Genomic DNA, 26,646 nt, shown 5'->3' with positions numbered 1-26,646 from the left:
CAATTCAAAATGGCCAATACCAGTCCATTTCAGCTCACTAATGCCTAGGATATCGATGTTTATGCGTTCCATTTCATTTTTGATGATTTCCAATTTTCCTAGATTCATACTTCGTACATTCCAGGTTCCAATTATTAATGGATGTTTGCAGCTGTTTCTTCTCATTTTGAGTCGTGCCACATCAGCAAATGAAGGTCCTGAAAGGTTTACTCCATCCACGTCATTAAGGTCAACTCTACTTTGAGGAGGCAGCTCTTCCCCAGTTATCTTTTGAGTGCCTTCCACCCTGGGGGGTTCATCTTCCAGCACTATATCAGACAGTGTTCCACTGTGCTGTTCATAAGGTTTTCACTGGCTAATGCTTTTCAGAAGTAGACTGCCGGGTCCTTCTTCCTAGTCTGTCTTAGTCTGGAAGCTCAGCTGAAACCTGTCCTCCATGGGTGACCCTGCTGGTATCTGAATACTGGTGGCATACCTTCCAGCATCACAGCAACACACAAGCCCCCACAGTACTACAAACTGACAGACACAGGAAATAGGTGTCACTAAAATAGTCTTGTCTTGGAACAAGTACAACCAGAATGTTCCTTAGAAGCAAGGATGGTGAGACCACAGCTCACATACTTTGGACATGTTATTAGGAAGAATCAATCCCTGGAGAAGGACATCATGCTTGGTAAAATAGAGGGTCAGCAAAAAAAAAAAAGGAAGACCCTCAACGAGATGGATTGATACACTGGCTGCAACAATGGGCTCAAGTATAGCAACAATTGTGAGGATGGCACAGGACTGGAAATTGTTTCATTCTGTTGTGCATAGGGTCACTATGAGTCAGAATCAACTTGACAGCACCTAACAACAACAACAACAAAATAGTCTAGCCAAATCCCTAAATAATAAGCATGCAAATAGCAACAAAACAAACCTCTAAGAGGGGGAAGAAAATCAGCATCTAGAGTTGCTACAATATATTACCTAAAATGTCCATTTTTCAACAAAAAGTTATGAGATATGCAAAGAAACAAAAAAGTGTGATCTACACACAGGGAGTGGGGGTAGAAGGATGGGGGTAGAAACTGCCTGTGAGAGGGCCCAGATATTGGAATTGACTTCAAAGTCATTATAAATATGTTTAAAGAGCTAAAGGAAACAATTATTGAAGCAGTAAATGAAATTATGATGACAATAACTTGTCAGATTGGGAATATCAATAAGGATATAAATATTATAAAAAGAAACAAGTAGAAATTTTGAAAATGAAAAGTACAATAACCAAAATGAAAAATTCATTAGAAGGGGTCAACAGTAGAATTGAACTGGCAGAAGAGTCAGCATACTTGAAGATAGACTGACAGAGCTTATGCAATCTGAAGAACAGAAATAGAAAAAAGAATGAAGAAAAATGAACAGACCATCTGAGATATGTGGAACACCATTATGTGTACCAACATTTGTGTAATGGGAGTACCAGAAGGCAAGAAGAGAGAGAAAGAAGAAAAAATATTAGAAAAAAGAATGAATCAATGCTTTCCAAATTTGATAAAAATCATTAATCTTCACATTTAGGAAGGAACAAACCCCAAGTAGGATAAATGCAAAGAAACCTATAGCCAGACATATCATAGTAAAAATGCTTACTGCCAAAGATAAGGAGAAAACCTTGAAACCAGTGGGAGACAAACAACTTGTTACTTAAAAGGGAACTCCAGTGAGATTAACAACTGACTTCTCACTAGAAACAATGGAGACCAGAAAGCCAGAAGACAGTCAAAATGCTGAAGGAAAAAAAAAAAAAAAACAACTTTCAACAAAGAATCGTATATCTTAGTGAAGGTATCTATCAAAAATGAAGGCAAAATACATTCCTAGATAATCAAAAACTGAGAGAGTTTGATGCTAGCAGACCCCCATTACAAGAAATACTAAAGGGAGTTCTTCAGACTGAGAGCAAGTGATCCTTGACAGTAATTGGAATATACACACACGCATACAAAGAACACCAAAAAACAAACAAACCCATTGCTGTTGAGTCGATTCCAACTCATAGAGACCCTATAGGACAGAGTAAAACTGCCCCATAGAATAAAGAGCACCAGTAAAGGTAAATAGGTAATTATAAAAGACTGGGTAAATACATATGTCTTCCCTTTCTCTTAACTCATTTAAAAAGCCATTGTATAAAACAATATGTATATAATTGTATTGGTTTTCCTATAACATATAGAAATGTAACATATTTGATAATAACAGCACAAAGGAAGTGGGTGGAAGCAAAGTTGTTTTAGAGTAGGGAAATGACATCATAAGGTAATTTGAATCCATAGTAACAAATGAAGAGAACCAGTGTCTTGGTTATCTATAGCAGTTATCTATCTGCTATAACAGAGAGGAGCCCTGGTGGCACAGTGGTTAAGCACTTGACTGCTAACCAAAAAACTGGTTGGTGGTTTGAACCCACCAATTGCACCACGGGAGAAAGATATGGCAGTCTGCTTCTGTAAAGATTACAGTCTTGGAAACCCTCTAGGGCAGTTCTACACTGTCCTTGTAGGGTTGCTGTGAGTTGGAATTGACTCAAGGGCAACAAGTTTGCTGTAACAGCAACCACCACAAGTGAGCAGCTTTAACGAACAGAAATTCAGGGCACTGGATCTAGGGCGAGGCTTTCTGTCTCTGTTGGCTCTGGGGGAATGTTCTTGTCTCTTTTCAGCTTCTGTTTGCTGTTTTGTTCACTGATACATCCCCAGGGCACATGTAAAAATGCCCTGGTGGAGGTGTCTGACCTTCTCTAATTTTACAAGGGGAGAAGAAGAATCAAGGCTGATTTCTATGAGGCAAAGATCAGACATACCTCCTCTCTCTGCCACCTTTACCAATTTGACACTGATCATCTCTCCCACTCTCTACTTCTCTGTTGAGTTTGATAATTCATTGTGATGGCCACACAGAACTCACAGACCATACTCACAGTTATGTGGTTTATCAGGGAAGTAACAAGTTACAATTCAGGTTCAGGAATGCTCAGGATACAGTTCTTTGATCAGCACACCCCCTTATGAGCCCTGCCTGCAGGCAAGCCTCTCTCTCTGGCCCCTCAGCCTCTGCCCTGCTCAGGCGAGTGTTACAAAGCTCTTTTAGCTTTGCCAATAACTACCAGGGACACTCGACTCCGGTAGTAAGCCTCAGCCCAAAGGTGCTCAGTTCTAGCTCCGTGGGTTAGCAAAGTCCTAGCTCAACCAAATGCCTGGACCCACCCAACTCCTGCAGCAAATCTGCTGGCCAAAAGCACTCAGCTTTCTTGCTCCATGGGCCGGGAATCCCACTGCTCCATCTCTTGCTTGTCTCTCTTGCCATTGTTTCTCTACCACTGCTTCTTGCTGTCATCAGTGTTACAGCTCTCGCTCTCTCTGTCTTCTGGTCTCAGGAGCTTCTCTAGGTGCAGGGATCCCAGCTCTAAAGGACACACTACACTCCTGGCTCTTCTTTCTTGTGATAGTGAGGTCCTCTCCTCCTGCATCTGACATGGCTCATTTTAAGCCTAGCTGAAAGGAAACCCTGGTGGTGTAGTGGTTAAGTGCTACGGCTGCTAACCAAGAGGTCAGCAGTTCAAAGCTGCCAGGCACTCCTTGGGAACTCTATGGGGCAGTTCTACTCTGTCCTCTAGGGTCGCTATGAGTCGGAATCAGCTCGACGGCACTGGGCTTGGTTTTTATTTTTGGATGGCAAAACTGACCAATCTCTTCATTAGGGTTTCATTTACCTTATTTGTATAGTCTCGCTCAGTCGTTGTGTGTGAGTCACAAAGACTGTGATTAGAAGAGCCATATTAAGTAATTCATTGCATGGCAGCACAAAATTCTGCTGGCATAGAATAGGTTCTCGATAAATATTCTTTGCATGAATAGATAAATGAATAAACTTATCAAATGGTTGACTGATTAAAAGATATACAAATGCTAGAATGCTAATATGTGTGTATATATGTGTGTATGTATACATATATTTATGTATATATTTCTAAAGACATAATATGAAACTACTGATGGTGGTTACTTTTAAGGTTAAGCAGTGTTCACTTGGGAGAGAAGATAGGGCAGCTGGGCAGTAGAAAAAGCTAGACTTTCCTTTTATACCTATCAATATTGTTTGGGGGCCATGACCACCAGGGTCCCTCCAGTCTCAGTCAGACCATTAAGTCTGGTCTTTTTATGAGAATTTGGGGTCTGCATCCCACTGCTCTCCTGCTCCCTCACGGGTTCTCCTTGTGTTCCCTGTCAGGGCGGTCATCAGGTGTAGCTGGGCACCATCTAGCTCTTCTGGTCTCAGGATGATATAGTCTCTGGTTTATGTGGCCCTTTCTGTCTTTTGGGCTCATAATTACCTTGTGTCCTTGGTGTTCTTCATTCTCCTTTGATCCAGGTGGGTTGAGACCAATTGATGCATCTTAGATGGCTGCTTGTTAGCATTTAAGACCCCATATGCCTCTCCAAGGTGAGATGCAGAATGTTTTCTTAATAGATTTTATTACGCCAATTGACTTAGATGTCCCCTGAAACCATGGTCCCCAAACCCCCGCCCCTGCTACGCTGGCCTTTGAAGCATTCAGTTTATTCAGGAAACTTCTTTGCTTTTGGTTTAGTTCAGTTGTGCTGACGTCGCCTGTATTTGTGTTGTGTTTCCTGTCACCTAAAGTAGTTCCTATCTATTATATAATTAATGAATATCTCCCTCCCTCCCCCCCTCATAACCATTAAAGAATATTTTCTTCTCTGTTTAAACTATTTCTCCAGTTCTTATAATAGTGGTCTTATACAATATTTGTCCTTTTGCAACTGACTAATTTCACTCAGCATAATGCCTTCCAGATTCCTCCGTGTTATGAAATGTTTCACAGATTCCGCACTGTTCTTTATCAATTTGTAATATTCCATTGTGTGAATATACCATACTTTATTTATTCATTCATCCATTGATGGGCACCTTGGTTGCTTCCATCTTTTTGCTATTGTAAACAGTGCTGCAATGAACATGGGTGTTCACGTAAAGGCTCTTATTTCTCTAGGATATATTCCAAGGAATGGGATTGCTGGATTGTATGGTAGTTCTATTTCTAGCTTTTGAAAGAAGCACCAAATCGATTTCCAAAGGAGTTGTACCATTTGACATTCCCACCAGCAGTATATAAGTGTTCCAATCTCTCCACAGCCTCTCCAACATTTATTGTTTTGTGTTTTTTGGATTAATGCCAGCCTTGTTGGAATAAGATGGTATCTCATTGTAGTTTTGATTTGCATTTCTCTAATGGCTAATGATCGTGAGCATTTCCTCATGTATCTGTTAGCTAACTGAATATCTTCTTTAGTGAAGTGCGTGTTCATATCTTTTGCCCATTTTTTAATTGGGTTATTTGTCTTTTTGCAGTTGAGTTTTTGCAGTATCATGTAGATTTTAGAGGTCAGGTGCTGATCAGAAATGACGTTTAATTTTAATTAAAAAAAAACTAAAGAAACAATTAAATAAAATTATTTCACTCTATTGCATTCTGTTTTTGGCTCCATATGTTTAAGGAAATATATGTTAAATCACTAGCTGACTATTAAACTAACCAGAGACTTCAGTGACTTCATACAACAAAAAATACAGTCCTTACAAAATTACTTTGGAAAAGTCACTAACCAAAAAGCCACAACCCAAAACAAACAAAGAAAAAATGCTGGGGGGTGGGAGGAAGATTTGGTTTCTAGAGGTACCACATGATAGTATTTAAAATGCTCAGTTTTCATTAAGAAATTATGACCCATAAAAAGAAGCAAGAAAATATGGTGAATCTACAGGAAAAAAAGAAATGAACAGAAATAGTCCCTCAGAAAGCCAAGACATTGGACTTACTTGACTAAGTCTTTAAATCAAGTATTTTAAATATCCACCACTCATCTGTCAGTTTGTCATAGTGTGATGTCTGGTGGGTTACTGTGATGCTGGAAGTTATGCCACTGGTATTTCAAATACCAGCAGGGTCACCCATGGTGGATGGCTTTCAGCAGAGCTTCCAGGCTAAGACTAGGAAGAAAGACTTGGCAATCTACTTCTAAAAAATAAAACAACTGGCCAGTGAAAACTTTATGAATAGCAGCAGAACATTGTCTGATGTAATGCTAGAAGATGAGCACCTTGGGTTGGAAAGCACCCAAAATACAACCGGGGAAGAGCTGTCTCCTCAAAACAGAGTTGACCTTAATGACGTGGGTGGAGTAGAGTTTTGGGGACCTTCAGTTGCTGATGTGGTATGACTCAAAATGGGAAGAAACAACTGCAGACATCCATTAATAATTGGAAAGTGAAATATATGAAGTATGAATCTAGGAAAATTGGAAGTCATCAAAAATGAAATGGAAGAAAAAATAGGATCAACCCTAGGAGCCCTAATACAGGGCATAAACAGAATACAAAACATTACCAAAAATGATGAAGAGAAACCCGATAACTGGGAGCTCCTAAAAATCAAACACCTATGCTCATCTAAAGACTTCACCAAAAGAGTTAAAAGACCACCTACAGACTGGGAAAGAATATTCAGCTATGACATCTCAGACCAGCGCCTGATCTCTAAAATCTACATGATTCTGTCAAAACTCAACCACAAAAAGACAAACAACCCAATCAAGAAGTGGGCAAAGGATATGAACACACATTTCACTAAAGAAGATATTCAGGCAGCCAACAGATACATGAGAAAATGCTCCCGATCATTAGCCATTAGAGAAATGCAAATTAAAACTACGATGAGATTCCATCTCACATCAACTAGACTGGCATTAATCCAAAAAACACAAAATAATAAATGTTGGAGAGGCTGTGGAGAAATTGGAACACTCATACACTGCTGGTGGGATTGTAAAATGGTACAACCACTTTGGAAATCTATCTGGCGTTATCTTAAACAGTTAGAAATAGAACTACCATACAACCCAGAAATCCCACTCCTCGGAATATACCCTAGAGATACAAGAGCCTTCACACGAACAGATATATGCACGCCCATGTTTATTGCAGCTCTGTTTACAATAGCAAAAAGCTGGAAGCAACCAAGATGTCCGTCAACGGATGAATGGGTAAATAAATTGTGGTATATTCACACAATGGAATACTACGCATCGATAAAGAACAGTGACGAATCTCTGAAACATTTCATAACATGGAGGAATCTGGAAGGCATTATGCTGAGCGAAATGAGTCAGTTGCAAAAGGACAAATATTGTATAAGGCCACTATTATAAGATCTTGAGAAATAGAAAAAACGGAGAAGAACACATACTTTTGTGGTTACAAAGGGGGGAGGGAGGGAGGGAGGGAGAGGGCTTTTTATTGATGAATCTGTAGATAAGAACTGCTTCGGGTGAAGGGAAAGACAACACTCAATACAAGGAAGGTCAGCCTAATTGGACTGGACTAAAAGCAAAGAGGTTTCCGGGATAAAATGAAAGCTTCAAAGGTCAGCGGAGCAGGGGCTGGGGTCTGGGGAACATGGTTTGAGGGGACTTCTAAGTCAATGGGCAAAATAATTCTATTATGAAAACATTCTGCATACCACTTTGAATTGTGGCGCCTGGGGTCCTAAATGCCAACAAGCGGCCATCTAAGATACATCAATTGGTCTCAACCCACCTGGAGCAAAGGCAAAGGAAGAACACCAAGGTCACACGACAACTAAGAACCCAAGAGACAGAAAGGGCCACATGAACCAGAGACCTACATTATCCTGAGACCAGAAGAACTAGTTGGTGCCCGGCCACAATCGATGTCTGCCCTGTCAGGGAGCACAACAGACAACTCCTGAGGGAGCAGGAGACCAATGGGATATAGACCCCAAATTCTCATGAAAAGACCATACCTAATGGTATGATTGTGACTAGAGGATTCCCAGAGACAATGCTCCCCAGAACTTCTGATGGCACAGGACAGGAACCATCCCTGAAGACAAATCATCAGGCATGAAAAGGACTGGTCAGTGGTGGGGAGAGAGATGCTGATGAAGAGTGAGCTAATTAAATCAGGTGGACACTGGAGAGTGTGTTGGCAGCTCTTGACTGGAGGGGGGATGGGAAGATAGAGAGAGAGGGAAGATGGCAAAATTGGCACGAAATGAGAGACTGTAAGGGCTGACTCAATAGGGGGAGAGCAAGTGGGAAAAGGGAGTAAGATGTATGTAAACCTACATGTGACAGACTGATCGGAATTGTAAATGTTCACTTGAAGCTTAATAAAAATTAATTATAAAAAAAAAATGAAATGGAACATATAAAGATTGATATCCTAGGCATTAGTGAGCTGAAATGGACCTGTATTGGCATTTTGAATCAGATAATCATATGGTCTGTTATGCCAAGAATGACAAATTGAAGAGGAATGGAATCACATTCATGATCAAAAAGAACATTTCAAGATCTACCCTGAAGTACAGTGATAGGATAATATCCATATGCCTATAAGGAAGACTATTTAATATGACTGTTATTCAAATTTACATACCAAACATGAATGCCAAAGATAAAGAAATTGAATATTTTTACCCACTTCTTCAGTCTGAAATTGGTAAAACATGCAGTCAAGATGCACAGATAATTATTGGTGATTGGAATGCAAAAGTTGGAAATGAAGTATTGGTAGTTGGAAAATATGGCCTTGGTAATAGAAACGACGCCAGAGATCGCATGATAGAATTTTTTCCCCAAAACCAACGACTTATTCCTTGTAAATACCTTTTTTCAATGACATAAACAGTGACTCTACACATGAAACTCAGCAGATGAAATACACAGGAGTCAAATCGACTACATGATGGAGAAGCTCGATATCATCAATTAGAACAAGACCAAGGGCTGACTACAGAACAAGTACCAATTTCTCATGTGCAAGTTCAAGTTGAAGCTGAAAAAAATTAAAACAAGCCCATGAAAGCCAAATTATGACCTTGAGTATATACCACCTGAATTTGGAGACCATCTCAAGAATAGATTTGATGCACCGAACACTAATGACAGACCAGATGAGCTGTGGAATGATATTAAGGACACGTTGCTGTGTCTGAGCCCATTGTTGCAGCCACCGTGTCAGCCCATTCCATTGAGGGCTTTCCTCTTTTTCATTGACCCTCCACTTTACCAAGCATGTTGTTCTTCTCCAGGGACTGGTCCTTCCTGATAACATGTCCAAAGTACATGAGACGAAGTCTCGCCATACTCACTTCTAAAGAGCATTCTGGCTATATTTCTTCCAAGATATATTTGTTCATTTCTTCTGGCAGTCCATGGTATATTCAATATTCTTCACCAACACCATAATTTAAAAGCATCAATTCTTCTTTGGTCTTCCTTATTCATTGTCCAACTTTCTCATGCATATAAAAGAATTGAAAATGTCATGGCTTGGGTCAGGTGCACCTTAGTCGTCAAAGTGACATTTGCTTTTTAAAAATTTAAAGAGGTCTTTTGCAGCAGATTTGCCCATTGCAGTATGTCATTTGATTTTTTGACTGCTGCTTCCATGGGCAATGATTGTGGATCCAAGTAAAATGACATCTTTGACAACTTCAATCTTTTCTCTCTTTATCGTGATGTTGCTTATTGATCCAGTTGTCAGGATTTTCTTTCTGTTGAGATGTAATTCATACTGAAGGCTGTAGTCTTTGATCTTCATCATAAGTGCTTCAAGACCTCTCACTTTCAGCATGCAAGGTTGTGTTATCTGCTTATCGTTATGTCATTAATGAGTCTACCTCCAATCCTGATGCCATATTCTTCTTCATATAGTTCAGCTTCTTGGATTATTTACTCATGGTGGAAGGATACAACCCTGACACATACCTTTTCCAATTTTAAACCACACAGTATCCTCTTGTTCTGTTCATAGGACTGACTCTTGGTCTATGTAGAGGTTCCACATGAGCATAATTAAGTTTTCTGGAATTCCCATTCCTCACAATGTTATCCATAATTTGCTATGGTCCACGCAGTTGTATGCCTTTGCAGTCAATAAAAGACTGGTAAACATCTTTCTGGTATTCTCTGCTTTCAGCCAAGATCCATCTGACATGAGCAATGATATCACTTGTTCCACCCACCTCTTCTGAACCTGGCTTGAATTTCTAGCAGCTCCCTGTTGATGTAATGCTGCAACCTTTTTTGAATTACCTTCAGCAAAATTCTACTTGCATATGATATTAGTGATATTGTTCTTTAATTTCCACACTTTGTTGAATCGCCTTTCTTTAGAATGGGTGCAAATATGGATCTCTTCCAATCTGTTGGCTCGGTAGCTGTCTTCTATATCTCTTTGCCTAGTTGAGTGAGCATTTCCAGCATTGCATCTGTTTGCTGAAGTATCTCAATTGGTATTCTGTCAATTCCTGGAGTCTTGTTTTTTTGCCAATGCCTTCTGTGCAGCTTGGGCTTCTTCCTTCAGTGCCATCGGTTCTTGATCATATGCTACCTGCTGAAATGGTTGAACATTGACGAATTCATTTTGGTACATTTGCTCTGTGTATTCCTTACATGTTCTTTTGATGCTTCCTGTGCCGTTCCATTTTTTTGCCCAAAGAATCCTTCAGTATTGCAACCTGAGGCTTGAATTTTTCCTTCAGTTCTTTCAACTTGAGAAATGTCTAGTGTATTCTACCCTTTTGGTTTTATAACTCCAGGTCTTTGCACATGTCATTATACTATTTTACTTTGTCTTCTTGAGCCACCGTTTGAAATCTTCGGTTCAGCTCTTTTACTTCCTCATTTCTTCTCTTCACTTTAGCTACTCTGTGTTCAAGAGCAAGTTTCAGAGTCTCTTCTAATATCCATTTTTGTCTTTTCTTTCTTCTTGTCTTTTTAATGATCTTTTCATTTCTTCATGTATTAATGTCCTTGATGTCATCCCACATAACTCTTCTGGTCTTCAGTCATTAGTGCTCAGTACATCAAATTTATTCTTGAGGTGGTCCCTAACTTCAGATGGGATATACTCAAGATTGTAATTTGGCTCTCATGGATTTGATTTTACTTTTATTCAGCTTCAGCTTGAATTTTCATATGAGAAAGTGATAATCTATTCTGCATTTGGCTCCTGGCCTTGTTCTGACTGATGATATTAGGCTTCTCCATTGTGTCTTTCCACAAATGTGGTCAATTTGATTCCTGTGTATTCCATCCAGGGAAGTCCTTGTGTATAGTAACTGTTTATGTTGTTTAAAAAAGGTATTTCCAATGAATAGGTCTTTGGTCTTGCAAAATTCTATCATGTGATGTCTAGTGTCATTTTGGTCACCAAGGCCATAGTTTCCAACTACTGGATCCTTCTTCACTTCTAACTTTTCAATTCCAATCACCAGTACTTATCAATTAATCTTGATAGCATGTTTTATCAATTTCAAACTGGAGAAGTTGGTAAAAATCTTTAATTTCTTCATCTTTGACATTAGTGGTTGGTGTGTAAATTTGAATAACAGTCTTATTAAAATGGTCTTCCTTATAGGTCTATGGATATTATCTTATCACTGACAGCACTGTACTTCAAGACAGATCTCAAAATTTATTTTTTGACAACAAATGTGATACTGTTTCTCTTTAGTTGGTCATTGCTGGCATAGTAGACCACATGATTGTCCTATTCAAAATGGCCAGTCCTTTTCAGCTCCCAAATGCCTAGGATATCTCTTTCAAGTGTTCCTTTTCATTTTTAAGAGATTCCAGTGTTCTCTGATTAATACTTTGTACATTCCACGTTCCAATTATTAATGGATGTTTGCTGCTGTTTCTTCTCACTTTGAGTCTCTGACAGCAGCAAATGAAGATTCCAAAAGCTTTACTCCTTCTACATCATTAAGGTTGACTCCACTTTGAGGAGGCAGCTCTTCCCAGTCATATTTTGAGTGTCTTTCTACCTGAGGGCCTCATTTCCCAGAACTAAATCAGACAATGTTGTGCTGCTCTCCACAAAATTTTCACTGGCTTTTTTTTCCCCCCAGAAGAGGATTGTCAGGTATTTCTTCCTAGTCTGTCTTAATCTGGAGGCTCCACTGAAATGCTCCCCTCTGTGGGTTACCCTGTTGTTACTTATGGTATCAGTGGCGTAGTTTTCAGCATCACAGCAACACACAAGATACCACAGTATGACAAACTGACAGACAAATGGTGGGATATTCCCATACTCCACTTTAAATAATGGATAGATCAACATTCATCCTGTAATGGATAAAGATCAATAAGAAAATAGAAGATGTGAACAACATTAGACCTAACGGACATATATAGAACACTCTACCCAACAGCAGCAGAATACATTTTCTTCTCAAGTGCACATGGAACATTTTCTAAGATAGACCATATGTTAGGTCACAAAGTAAGCATCAATAAATTTTAAAAGACTGAACTCATAAAAGGGGTCCTCTCCAACAGCAGTGGAATGAAATTAGAAATCAATAATAGAAAAACAGAAAATGCACAAATACGTATAAATTAGCACACTCTTAATAACCAATGAGTCAAAAAGAAATCACAATGGAAACAAGAAAATACCTTGAGATGCATAAAAATAAAATACAACATAGCAGAACTTGGAAGTAGGGAAAACAGTGCTCAGAGGAAAATTTATAGCTATCAATGCATACATTAAAAAGAAAGATCTCAAATCAACAACTTAACTTTATACCTTAAACCCCAAAAACATATTGCTGCCAAGTCGATTCTGATTCATAGCGACCCTATAGGGCAGAGTAGAACTGCCCCATAGGGTTTCCAAGAAGTGGATCCGAACTGCCAACCTTATGGTTAGCAGCTGAGCTCTTAACCACTGCACCACCAGGGCTTAGGAGCTAGAAAAAAAGAAGAGTATGAAAAAACCTCCAAGGTAGCTGAAGGAAGGAAATAATAAAAATTAAAGCAGAGATAAATGAAATAAAGAATAGAAAAAGAGAATCAACAAGACCAAAAGTAGATTCCTTGAAATGATCAAAAAAATCACAAACGTTTAGCTAGAATGACAAAAAAAAGAAGATTCACTTACTAAAATCAGAAGTGAAAGTGGGGACATTATTACTGACCTTGCAGAAATGAAAAAAAGGATTAAAAGAGAATACTATGAACAACTGTCTGCCAACAAGCTAGATAACCTAGATGAAATGGACAAATCCCTATAAACATACAAATTACCAATATTGACCCAAGAAAAAAATAGAAGATCTTAACATACATTTTAACAAGTGAAGATACTGAATCAGTAATCAAAAGTCTCCCAACAAAGAAAAGCCCAGAGCCAGATGGCTTTAGTGGTGAGCTTTTCCATATATTTAAAGAATATACACCAATTCTTTTTTAATTATTTTGAAAAATAGAAATGGAGGGAACACTTCCTATCACATTCTTTGAGCCAGATAAAGACACCAAAAGAAAAGATTAGAGCAATATAACTTGTGAATATAGATGCAAGATACTAGCAAACCAAATTTAGCAGCATATTAAAAAGATTATATACCATGACCAACCGTGATTTATTCTAGGGCAGAAAGGGTGGTTTAACACTTGAAAATTAATTGATATAACGTATGATATTAATAGAATGAAGGGGAAAACACACATGCATAATCATCTCAGTTGATGTAGAAAAAACATTTGACAAAATCCAACATTCTTTCATTGTAAAACACTCAAACTGGGAATAGAAGGGAACTTCCTTAACATGATAAAGGACCTTTATGAAAATCCAGAGCTAACATGATACTCAATGGTAAAAGACTGAAAGCCTTCCCCCAAAAGTCAGGAACAAGACAAGGATGCCCACTTTTATCACTTCTGTTCAACATGTACTATAAATTCTAGCCAGAGAAATGAGGCGAGAAAAAGAAATAAAAGGTAACCAAATAGGAAAGAAAGAAGTAAAACTATTTCTGTTAACAGATGACACAATCCTATATATGGAAAATCCGAAAGAATCCACAAAAATTATTAGACCCAACAACTGAATTCAGCAAAGTACAAGATCAATACACAAAAATCAGTACATTTCTATACACTTGCAATGAAAAATCCAAAAGGGAAATTAAGAAAACAATTCTATTTACAAATCCATCAAAAAGAATTAAGTACCTAGCAATAAATTCAACCAAGGAGATATGAGACTTGTATGCTGAAAACCACAAAACATCCTTGAAAGATATTAAAGAAGATCTAAATTAGTGGAAAAACAACTGTATTTATGGATTGGAAGAGCTAATATTGATAAGATCACAGTACTTCCCAAAGTGTTCAACAGATTCAATGTAATCCCTCTTGAAAGTTCCAATGCACTGTTTTACTCCAGAGATTGAAAAGCTGTTCCTAAAATTCATATGGAATTGCAGGGGACCTTAAATAGCCAAATAATCTTGAAAAAGAACAAAGTCAAAGGACTTGCTTGTTTTGATTTCAACACTTACTACAAAGGTACAGTATCAAAACAGTGTGGTACTGGCATAAGGGTAGACATATAGATCAATGGAATAGAATCGAGAGTCCAGAAATAAACCCATAAATCTATGGCCAATTGATTTTCAACAGATGTGCCAAGACCATTCAATGGGGAAAGAATGTTTTTTTAATGAATGATGCTGGGACAACTGGATATCCACCTGTAAAAGAAGTTGAACCCTTACTTCACACTATATACAAAAATCAACTCAAAATGGATCAAAGAGCTAAAACCATAAAACTCTTAAAAGAAGACAGGGGTAAATCTTTAGAACCTTGAATTTGTCAGTGAGTTCTTAGATATAACACAAAAAGCACAAGCAACAAAAGAGATAAATTGGACTTCATCAAAATGAAAGTGAAAAGAAAACTTGCAGAATGGGAGATAATATTTTCAAATCATATATCTGATAAGGGACTCGTATCTAGAACATACAAAGAACTCTCAGAACTCAACCATAAAAAGACATGTAACCCAATTTTAAGATGCTCAGAGACTCCAAACAGACAATTCTTCAAAAAAGATATGGCCAGTATCTTACATGGCCAGTAACCACATGAAAAAGTGCTCAACATTATTTAAAAAAAAAAAAAAAAAAGCTGCCATCAAGTTGATTGCAACACATGGTGACCCCCTATGTGTCAGAGTAGAACTGTGCTCCATTGAGTTTTCAATAGCCAATTTTCCAGAACTGGATCATGAGGACTTTCTTCCAAGGTGCCTTTAGGTGGACTAGCATGTTAACCATTTGCACCGCGCAGGGACTCCTTGTTAATCATTAAAAAAAAAAAAAAAACTTTTAGGGAAATTAAAATCAAAACCACAGTGAGATACTATTCCACACCCATTAGTATGGCTATAATAAAAAAGACAGATAGTAACAAGTTGGCGAGGATGTGGAGATATCTGAACTCTCATACATTGCTGGTGGGAATGAAAAATGGTGCAGCCACTTCAGAAAAAGTTTGGCATTTTCTGAAACTTTTAAACACAGTATTACCATATGACCCAGCAATTCCAAATTCCACTTCTGGATATATACTAAAGAGAATCGAAAACATATGATTAAACAAAAACTTGTAAATAAAGGTTCATATCAGCATTGTTCATAACATTCAAAACACGAAAACAACCCAAATGCCCACCAACTGATGAATATATGAACCCACACACTCACACACCACAGTAAAATTGTATATTTTAGGGAATTTATAGACTTTCTTGGAGCTTTTCAAAAAGGGATGTTGCCCTAGATCAAACCTCATAGTCTAAACAATAAAAAGAACGACCTAAGTCTCAAAAATTTAAAGGGAATGGAATTCAAAGGAAGGAGCTACATTCAGCACCTTACTGGCAAATGTTAAGATAGAGCAATTGGTCTGTCGGATGCTGGTTTTGGGGGGAGTGGATCTTTGCTGGAGACTTGTCAGATGATGATACAGAATACAGCAAGCATTTCAACTACATTCTTCCACATCTGTACTGTTGCCCACTCCATGCAGCCTTCTAATTTTGGTTTGTAAGCTGCAAACCCTGGTGGCATAGTGGTTAAGTGCTATGGCTGCCAACCAAAAGATCGGCAGTTCAAATCCACCAGGCGGTGCTTGGAAAACCTATGGGGCAGTACTACTCTGTCCTATAGGGTCGCTATGAGTTGGAATCCACTCAGTGGCAGTGGGTTTTTAAGCTGCAAATGAGGACAAGAATACATGTGGCAAGTTCTTCTAGAAGTAGGCTAAGACCTCAGAGAACAAGAAAGCTACCTCTGATCCTAACTGCCAGAAAGTGAAAAGGAGAAGTAAAGCCATCCATATAAACAGAAGAAGTACACAAGCTCCTGTTTGGAGTCTGCAGGATGGACTTTATCGTTTTAAGCAGTTGCATATATGCAATTTATCATTTTAAGCAATTCAGATTCTAAATTATGTACGGTTTCTTTTAGGATTGATACAAAACTAAAATTTAAATTGAACCTGAGTTAGTTTCCTACTACTATTGTAACACATTACCACAAACTTAGTGGCTTAAACAATATAAATTTATTATCCTACAGTTGTGGAAGTCAGAAGTCTGAAATGTGCTTCTGGGTTGTATTAGTTTCCTACAGCTGCTATAACAAATTACCACAAACTTGGTGAGTTAAAGCACAGAAATTTATTCTCTCACGTTTCTGGAGGCTAGAAGTTCTAAATCGAGGAGTCAGCAGGCCCATGCTCCCTCTGAAGGCTCTAGGGAAGAATCCTTCCTTGTCTTTTCTTAGCACCTGGTGGCTCCCAGCAATCCTTGATGTCCTTTAGTTTATGGCTACATCACTCCAGTCTCTGCCTGTCATCACATGGCCTTCTTCCTTCTTCCTTGTGTGTGTGTCTCCTCTTATAAGGACAACAGTCATTGGATTCAGGGTCCAATTTAATACAGTATTTCCTCATCTTAACTAGTTACATCTGCAAAGATCCTATTTCCAAGTAAGATCACATTCTGAGATTTGGGATAGACGTCAGTTTTGGGAGGACATTGTTCAACATACCGTTGTTAGCTGCCATCAAGTTGGTTCCGACTCATAGTGACCCTATGTACAGCAGAATGAAGCACTGCCCAGTGCTGTGCCATCGTCACAATCATTGTTATGCTTGAATCCATTGTTGCAGCCCCTATGTCCATCCATCTCGTTGAGGGTCTTCCTTTTTTTCACTGACCCTGTACTTTACCAAGCATGACGTCCTTCTACAGGGACTGGTCCCTCCTGATAACGTGTCCAAAGTATGTGAGATAAAGTCTCACCATTCTTGCTTCTAAGGAGCGTCTGGCTGTACTTCTTCCAAGAAAAATTTGTTCATTTTTCTGACAGTCCATGGTATATTCAATATTCTTCACCAACACCGTAATTCAAAGGCATCAATTCTTCTTCGGTCTTCCTTATTCATTGTCCAGCTTTTGCATGCATATGACACAATTGAAAACACCATGGCTTGGGACAGGCATGTCTTAGTCCTTAAAGTGACATCTTTGCTTTTTAACACTTCAAAGAGGGCTTTTGCAACAGATTCGCCTAATACAATGCATCTTTTGATTTCTTGACTGCAGCTTCCTTAGGCATTGATTGTGGATTCAAGTAAAATGAAATCCTTGACAACTTCAGTCTTTTCTCCGTTTATCATGATGTTGCTTATTGGTCCAGTTGTGAGGATTTTTGCTTTCTTTATGTTGAGATATGGTCCATACTGAATGCTGTAGTGTTTGATCTTCATCAGTAAGTGCTTCAAGTCCTCAGACCCACTACATGGGCTAAAATCAAGTTGTGGGTAGGACTGTGTTTTTTCTGGAAGCTATAGATGAGAATCTGGTTTTTTTTTTTTTTTTTTTTGCCTTTTCCAGGTTCTAGAGACCACCTGCATTCCTTGGCTTGTGGTTCTACCCCCAAATCGATCTTACCTCTGTTTCTATTGTCGCATCTCCTTCTCTGCCTCTGACACTCCTGCCTCCCTCTTATAAGGACCCTGGTGATTGCATTTGGGCCCACCCCAATAATCCGGGATAATCTTTCCGTTTCAAGATCTTTAGTTTATTCACATCTGCAAAATCTCCTTTAGAAATCATAGTTTGCCAGGTAAAATAACATAGTCATACGTTCAGGGATTAGGATATTTTGGGGAGCCATTATTCTATTTACCATAGAACCCTGGTTGTATTTCAAGTCCATTGAACTAGGCATGCTTAATTTTGTGCATTTCTATTTATAGGAATGTTTAAAGATAGTATTAAAAGCATAGATCTTTAAAGAGGTCGTAATACTGTACTTTGTGATTTTCACATTCCGAGATACATTCAGCACTTGTCCATGGCACCTATTTGCTGGACTGTGTACGATACTCAGAGTTCCTGGGTGGCGCAAAAGGTTAACATCCTCTACTGCTAACCAAAAGATTGGAGGTTCAAGTCCAGCCAGAGGTGCCTTAGAAGAAAGCCATGGCGATCTAATTCCAAAAAATCAGCCATAAAAAACCCTACGGATAACAGTTCTACTGTGACACACATGGAGCTTAACACACAAGTTGGAGACAACTTGATGGCAACTGGTTTTGTGGCATAACAACTCACCAGCTTTCGAAAGTTATCGATTGCCTTTCCCTGAGCTCTTTACTAACCCAATAGCTACAGGCCCATGGTTCAGGATACATTTCGTTTTGGAACAAAATAAGACAACACAAACTCTTAACTCTGTAGGTCAGAGCACTTCAGGTTAATGCAAGGGGAAGAAGGAATGCCCAGATCCATGTGTGGTCATTTTGTACCTGCATATCCCAGGATGCTGGGCATTCTCAGAGAAGGGAAATGGAGTCCCTGACACACTTAGGCAGCCCCTTCTGGGGCTGAAGGTGACCATGCTGCCAACTGCAGTAGAGCAATTATATCAAGAGCAACAAGCAAAGGACTGAATCCTGAAGAGAATATAGGGAAAGAATAGAGGGGAAGCTTGCTGATTATCATCCAATAACCAGTTGGTGTTTAATTTTCCTTGGTTGTCTCAAAATTGTCGTTTTACAATTGGTTGTATAAATCAGGACCAAGCAAGGTATACATCATAGAAGGGAAGCTTGCTTTTTTATCTCTCATGAATATTTTATTTTGGTTTTATTTACCATTTTGTTATGGAATTTTTTATATACAAAAGCAAGGGAACAGTATAATGAATCCCCACGCACTCATCACCCAGCTTCAACAATTATCAACATTTTTGCTATCCTTGGTTCATCTGTTTCCCCCTACTTTTTAGGGGGGAGGGTTTTGAGGATTTTAAAGTGAATCACTGACAATGAATTTCACCTGTAAACATATCACTATGTATATTTACTAGTTAAGGACTTGAAAAAATGATCACCTACCATTCATTAAAAATGAATAATTCCTGATTATCACCCGATAACCAGTTTGTGTTTAATTTTCCTTGGTTGTCTTGAACTGTCTTTACAATTCAGGACCAAGCAAGGCACACACATTGGCTTTAATTATGTATCTTAAGCCTCTTTTACTCTACAACAGTTCCTTATCTTTTATTATTATTATTTTTTAATGTCATGTATTTATTGAAGAAATGAGGAATTATCCACATCCTGGATTTGGCTTAGTATATCCTTGTAGTATTATGTGATATATTCCCCTATCACCCATTTTTCCTGTGAGAAGTGGTAGTTAGATCTGGAAGCTCAATTAGATTCAGATCCAATTTCTTTTATTTTTTGGCAATTATACCTCAAAGATGGTGCTGTGTACTTTGTATTATATTACAACAGGGGTACATAAAATCTGTTTTTCTATATTATAGTAATTTTTAAGAATGATTGTGGGTTCAGGTGTTATCAGCCTGATTATAAGTTTCCCATCAACCTTTTACTTAAAGCAATATTTCTCAATTCTTGACTGCACAGTAGCATCACTTGAAGGGCTTAAAAAAAAAAATAATGCCCAGCCCTACCCCAGGTTAAGTAAATCAGAATCTTTGGGGTAGGGCCTGGGCAACAGCATTCATTAAAATTTTTCCCAATCAAAGTTCTGATTCATGCTACAACATGAATGAACCTTGAATACATTACAGTGAGTGAAATAAGATCATCACAAAAGGACAAATACTGTATGATCTTGCTAATATGAAGTATACTGAAAAGGTAAATATATAGAAGTTAGAGTTTAATAGTAGTTACCAGGGGAGGAAGGAAGAGGGGGTGGGGCTAGGGGAGGAGATACTGTTTAGGAAGCACTGAGTTTTTTTTTTTTTCTTGTGGGGATGAAAAATTTGGCAAAGGACGTTGGTGATGATTGCACAATGATTGATGTAATTGATCTCACTGAATTGTATACATGAAAAATGTTGAATTGGCAAATGTGGTGCTATCTATCTATATAAATTTATTTTTTGTTGATGTTGTTGAAAATGTACACAACAAAACATACCCTAATTCAACCCAACCCCAGTGCCGTCGAGTTGATTCCGACTCATAGCGACCCTATAGGACAGAGTAGAACTGCCCCATAGGGTTTCCAAGGAGCACCTGGTGGATTTGAACTGCCCTAATTCAAAAATTTCGAAAATACAGTTCAGTGACATTGATCACATTCTTTGAGTTGTGCAACTATCCTTACCCTCCTTTTCTGAGTTATTCCTTTACCATTAACATGAGCTGTTTATATTGTTACAAGAATTAAAAAAAAAAAAAAGTTTTCCCAGGTGATTCTAATAATCATCTAAGGTTGAGAAATACCAACCTAATGATTTTAGTAGCTTAGTCTAAATCCATGGAATTGTAAAATGATGATTTTCTGATTTGATATTTCGTCTTAATTTATTAGCTAGAATTCTTTTATGAAGAAAAACACTCCCTTGTCAATTATTTGTTATTCTGAAGTACAGGAAGGGCAGGATAAATACTTGAATCTTTCCCCTTATCAATGAGTTCAATGAGCTTTATTTTGTTTTGGGAGTATCATTATGAACAAGTGGATTTTTATAGGTTTGATGTGTTTTAGTACATTGCAGTCATTATTTATTTACTATTTTTTAGATGCTCAAATTATCCCTTTTTTGACCAGGTGGCTATCTATTGGTTCATGTGTCCTTAATCTTTGATAACGTTTTTGCTTTCTGGCACAATATGTCCCAGGCTCATCTTGTTCATTATCTATCTGAGACTCGGTTAGATATCCCAGACCTGGACCATTTTACCCAGAAGCCCTATTTCCTGTTGGTGGAGGTGGTATTTAGAAACCACATTTTGGGAAATAGGGATGCTTATTGCTTATGAATTAACATAGTGTCTAGTCATTTCAGTGGAATATGTTAGAAAATATGTATTTTCTTAAAAACAGGAAAAGAAATTAAGTTTATATTGATATTTCCGAAATAATTTTAATAATGCAGAATTTTAAATTAAGTTGTTTGATTTTATATTATATACTTGTATCTTTTCCCTCAAGCTAAACTCTTGGTTCCTAATGATAACAGCATAATTACTTATTTATTTTATCCTACTCTACATTTTTTTTCTATATTTATATGTATATTTGTATATATGTATGTATGTATGTGTAGAGAGAGAATAGTTCCAGGACAACAATATCAATAGTTTCAAAGCAGCGATATCACTAGCAATAATACTACTTAAGTTTAAGATTTGTTTATGATCCTTTTCTCTTTAGGATATATCTTACCAGGAAGATACAATAAAAATACTAGATATAAATTATCTTGAAATAATTCTCTGTGTAGTTAACTTACTACAACTTGATATAAACTTAGGTTCATTTGTTTCTATTTGCTTTCAATTATTGTTGTTATAGTTGTTAGGTGCCATTGAGTCGGTTCCAACTCAGAGTGGCCCTACACCATCCTCATGATCATTGTTATGCTTGAGCCTATTGTTGCAGACACAGTGTCAATCCATCTTGCTGAGCGTCTTCCTCTTTTTCGCTGACCCTCCACTTTACCAAACATGATGTCCTTCTTTAGGGACTGGTCCCTCCTGATAACCTGTCCAAAGTACATGAGACCAAGTCTCTCCATGCTTGCTTCTAAAGAACATTCTGGCTGTACTGCTTCCAAGACAGACTTGTTCATTCTTCTGACAGTCCATGGTATATTCAGCATTCTTTGCCAACACCATGACTCAAAGGCGTCAATTCTTCGGTCTTCCTTATTCACTGTCTAGCTTTTACATGTATGTGAGGTGATTGAAAACACCATGGCTTGGGTCAGGCATTTCTTTATCCTTAAAGTGACATCTTTGGTTTTTAACACTTTAAAGAGGCCTTTTGCAAAAGATTTGCCCAATGCAGTGTGTTGCTTGACTGTTGCTTCCATGGGTGTTGATAGTGGATCCAAGTAAAATGAAATCTGTGACAACTTCGGTCTTTTCTCATTTATCATGATGTTGCTTATTGGTCCAGTTGTGAGGATATTTGTTTTCTTTCAATTATTAAGCATTTTTTAAATTAAATTTGTTTTAAAATTGTGTACAGTATTTACATGATTTCAAAGTAAAAACCATAATACAAGATACGTTCAGAAAGCTAGCTTCTATCCCTGTCTCTTTCGTACTTCGTTACCATCCCATATAGGTAGCCATTTTTATTAGAATTTATTCTACCTTTGCATTCTTTAGAAAATAAAAGCAAAATGTACAAATATGTGTGCTGTTATGAATAAATCATTTAATATGGAATTTCTTGTAAGACTTACATTGAAATGGTGCTTTTAGCTGTCAGAGTACTCTTACATATCCTTTCCTGAGCTCTTCATGACAGACCTGTGAAGTTGGTAAAACAGGCAATATTATTCTGGTTTTAAATAAGAAGGACCCAAGGCTCAGATAAATTATGATTTACTTAAAGTTACCAGGTTTGTACATGGTGCAACTGGAACTAGTGCCCAGTTAGTGTGGCCTGATGGTTAGAAGAACAAGTTCTGGAGTTGGAGTGCCTGATCCTGTTTTACGATTTACTTACTTAACCTCTTTAAGGCTCTGTTCCCTATCTGTAAAGTGGAGCTATTTATAGTGTCTATCTCATAGGGTTGTTCAGAGGAGCAATCGAGACAACATATAAACTCCTTAGCCCAATGTCTAGAAAACATAGTAAATGATTATTACATGTTGGCTGATATTATTATTCTGATAATTCTAATTGATGCTTTTCTCACTACACCATGATGCTTCTATAGTTTCATCCGTGTGACCTTCTAGGATCACCCTTGTCTTAATTGGTCCTTTTGTTCTCTGGACATAACACTAACTTGTCTTTACCACATCTGTATGGTGATATGATGCTGGCCTTATAGATTTTAGCACGTTTAGTACATACCTAGATTTCTTTTTTTTTTTTTAATTCTTCACCAAACCTTGCATAGTATCTTGCATGCATTGAGTCCTAAAAAATTGTTTACTGAGGGAATTACTTCTAGCTGACGTGAGGGCCTTATGGATGAAATAAGTGTGAGTATCCTCCTTAAAAAATCTGTGGAATTCAAAGGATAAGGAGGCCTACAGGTGGGGGAGGTTGTATGAGCAAAGTCATAGGAGCTGGAAGCACAACATATTCAGGACACACGTATTGAATTAAAAGTGCCTGAATTTGGCAAAGGATATCGGATGGTTGCACAACATGATTGAGCTCAATGAATTGTATACATGAAAAATGTTAAATTGGCAAATGCCATATTATATATAGGAGCCCTGGTTGCACAGCGGTTAAGCACTTAGCTGCTAACCAAAAGGTCAGCGGCTCAAACCCACCAGCTGCTCTGCAAGAGAAAGATGTGGAAGTCTGCATTACTACCCAGCAAACCCTATGGGGAAAGTTTTACTCTGTCATATCAGGTCACTGTGGAGAGCTGGGGGCGCAGTGGTTAAGAGCTTGGCTGCTTACCAAAAGGTTGGCAGTTCGAATCCATCAGCTGCTACTTGGAAATTCTATCTGGCAGCTATGCTGTGTCCTATAGGGTTGCTATGAGTCAGAATAGACTCCAAGGCAATAGGTTTGGGTTTTGGTATGCTATCTATATATTTTTACAACAATAGAAAAATGCCTGAATTAGGATGTATCATAGGAAGGAAAACCTAAAAAATTTTAGAAACTTTGACTTTGGGAAGGTACCTAGCGCTTAAAGATTTGGGTGTGGGACACCAAACCATTGAAGACACCTCATGTTATCAGACAGTTTGAGATAATAGTCTAATATTCAATCATACTTATGTTTTTAAAGGTCAGGAAACACAGTTGACTTTTTTTTTTTTTAAATGGGAGTATGAATATTCAACTTGGCATGGTCTTTTATAATGAACATGACCATTATGTTTATATTATCTGTCACTAGGTGGAGTCTCTGAGCCCAGGGAGCTTTTGACTGAACTTTTCTATACCTCCTTTTGGGATTCCTGTTTCGTGCCTTTGAAGGGGAGGATAATATTGTTTTGTTTTGTTAAACCATTGATGAATGGGTTTGAATGTCAGCATTTTGGGATTTGTTTTTTTTTTTTTTAATCACCAATTTATAAAACAGCAAAGTAATCTTTTTCTTTCTTCAAATTCTTGGCCTCCAAAATGAAATTTGGAAATGACCCTTAAAACCACAGTTTAATATCGATCAGTTTTGCTCTTTCTGCTGGTAAGAGTGTTTTCAACTCTATTATTGAATGGCAGTTGAAAAATTAAGTTGTCATCTTCTGTCCAGTAACGCCCTACCCCAATATTCAGAAACCCTTGATTTCAACCTATGCATTTTACCCCATGAGCTTCTTTTCAGATGCCAGCAAGAACAAATATTGCACTCCCCCCAAGTGTCTACTCTTGGCCTAGTAGAACACATGCCTGCATTTCCAAAACCTGTGAGGCATCATCATAGAAAGGCCGAGATTAGCAATTTTTCTTTATCGAGGCTGTCAAAAAGTAAGAAGCCTGAGGCTGATACTAGATAAGAGTCCTGGTGAGTATTTAAGTCACAAGCTTACTCTGCCACTTTAGTGTAGGTGGGGAAAAAGAGCAGATGAATGCATGAAGTGGTTGCAGAAAGAATCTTGGGAACTTTCCAGGCCCCAAAGAGGATGCAGTTAACTTGCTCAGGTAGTCTGTATGCAGCGTTATGTGGGCAAGGTCTGATCTAATTCCTTTTTTTATTTCTTTCTGCTGCAGCACGTGCCCTTATAGTCGGCCTCCTTTTGGCTATGGAAATTTTCCAAGTTCAATGCCAGAATGCCTTGGTTATTATGAAGACAGGTACCAAAAACATGAGGCTATCTTTTCAGCTTTAAATAGAGACTATCCTTTTAGAGACTACCCAGATGAACGCACACACAGTGAAGGTTCTCGGAGTTGTGAGAGCCTGGATGGGACCGCTTACTATAATAGTCATAGCCACAGTGGGGAAGAATACTTAAATCCCGTGCCTCAGCTGGACATTGGAGTCTTGGAGAATGTCTTCACAGCCCCAACGTCAACTCCCTCTAGCATCCAGCAAGTCAATGTCACTGACAGTGATGAGGAGGAAGAAGAAAAAGTGCTCAGGAATTTATAATTTTAAGACAAATATGCACAGAAAATAAACATTTCTTAAAATATATTTTGGGTCAGTTGGTGTGAGAAAAAAAGCCTAGAATGCTTTGCTAAGAGTTTTCAGCTGTGATTCAAGGAGTCAAAACCAAATGCAATTTTTATCTTCATAAAGTTTTGATTAGTGAAACGGGAGCCCTAATGTTTCATCATAAGAATATTTAAGATATGAGGTAATTTATTTTTATGACTGAAATTTGCATTCACGTGTATTATCATTACTTTATTTTGAAACGTGCAAAATACCAAATCCTCACAAGTTTATGTGAGGGGAAAGGGCATAGATTTGGTAAGACAAGTGTGATTTACATTTTATCTCAGGATACATTTATTGATTTTTCTTATATAATTTTTGTTTGGTGTTTCTGTAATACTTATGGATGTTGTCAGTTTTTATGTAATGTTTTGAAACTATTTTGATAACCTTTAGTAGTGCACAGAGACTCAGTTACTAAATTTAATTTACACTAATAACCAATTACAAGGTGCAAATGTGTTTTAGTGGCACCTGGGTAATTCCTTCTGCTAAATTTAGTAATTTCTGTTCAGAAACCTTTTCATTATCTTTTCGGGGTATCTTTTTCCATTTGGTATACATTGTTCTATTTTTGTTATAATTAAATAAACAGATAAAATTGTCCTTGTTGGATGTTTTCTGTTGGGGGTAGAAATAAGCAAAAGAGTATTTGTTCATCTACGATTGGTTTCCATACCACGTGCAGATACTCATTTTGACCTAATAACCTCCAGAATTGCACAGGTCCTATTAGCTTGCAGGAGACTTAAAACTGTATCAACGAAGATGTGGTGCACGTAATCTGGTTCCATTTCCAAACTCTTTACCCATGTGTACATGTGACTTAAACACTCCCCAAAAGTAGAACTCTTCCAGATTTGGCTCAAGCAGCTGTCTTTATAACTATGGAGTTTATTTAAGGGCACATGGAATTTATTTACTTCACAGTGACAGAAAAAACAGACCCTATTTGTGATGTAACCTCTTGATAAGTGCCCACTTGTGGATGGAGAGGACCTTTTTAGAACAGGATCAGGACCAGGACCATC

At 37.9% G+C, this 26,646-nt stretch overlaps 1 protein-coding gene across 2 annotated transcripts in view; it reads left to right on the top strand.

The window, feature by feature from the left end:
• The window catches only part of SOX30 (SRY-box transcription factor 30), a 54,101-nt gene extending 28,555 nt beyond the window's left edge, over window positions 1–25,546 (top strand). The window contains exon 5 of one of the 2 annotated variants that reach the window (XM_049874217.1): window positions 25,165–25,546. In XM_049874217.1, the coding sequence (XP_049730174.1) occupies window positions 25,165–25,546 (382 nt within the window). The remainder of the gene's footprint in view (window positions 1–25,164) is intronic. The other variant, XM_049874218.1, reaches the window with a different exon arrangement.
• The last annotated feature ends 1,100 nt before the right edge of the window (window positions 25,547–26,646 follow it).

This window comes from Elephas maximus, chromosome 2 (genome assembly GCF_024166365.1).
Source record: "Elephas maximus indicus isolate mEleMax1 chromosome 2, mEleMax1 primary haplotype, whole genome shotgun sequence".
In the NCBI taxonomy this organism is placed as follows: domain Eukaryota; kingdom Metazoa; phylum Chordata; class Mammalia; order Proboscidea; family Elephantidae; genus Elephas; species Elephas maximus.
The sequence above is the reverse complement of the archived record's forward strand: the minus strand, read 5'-3'. Positions and strand labels throughout refer to the sequence as shown.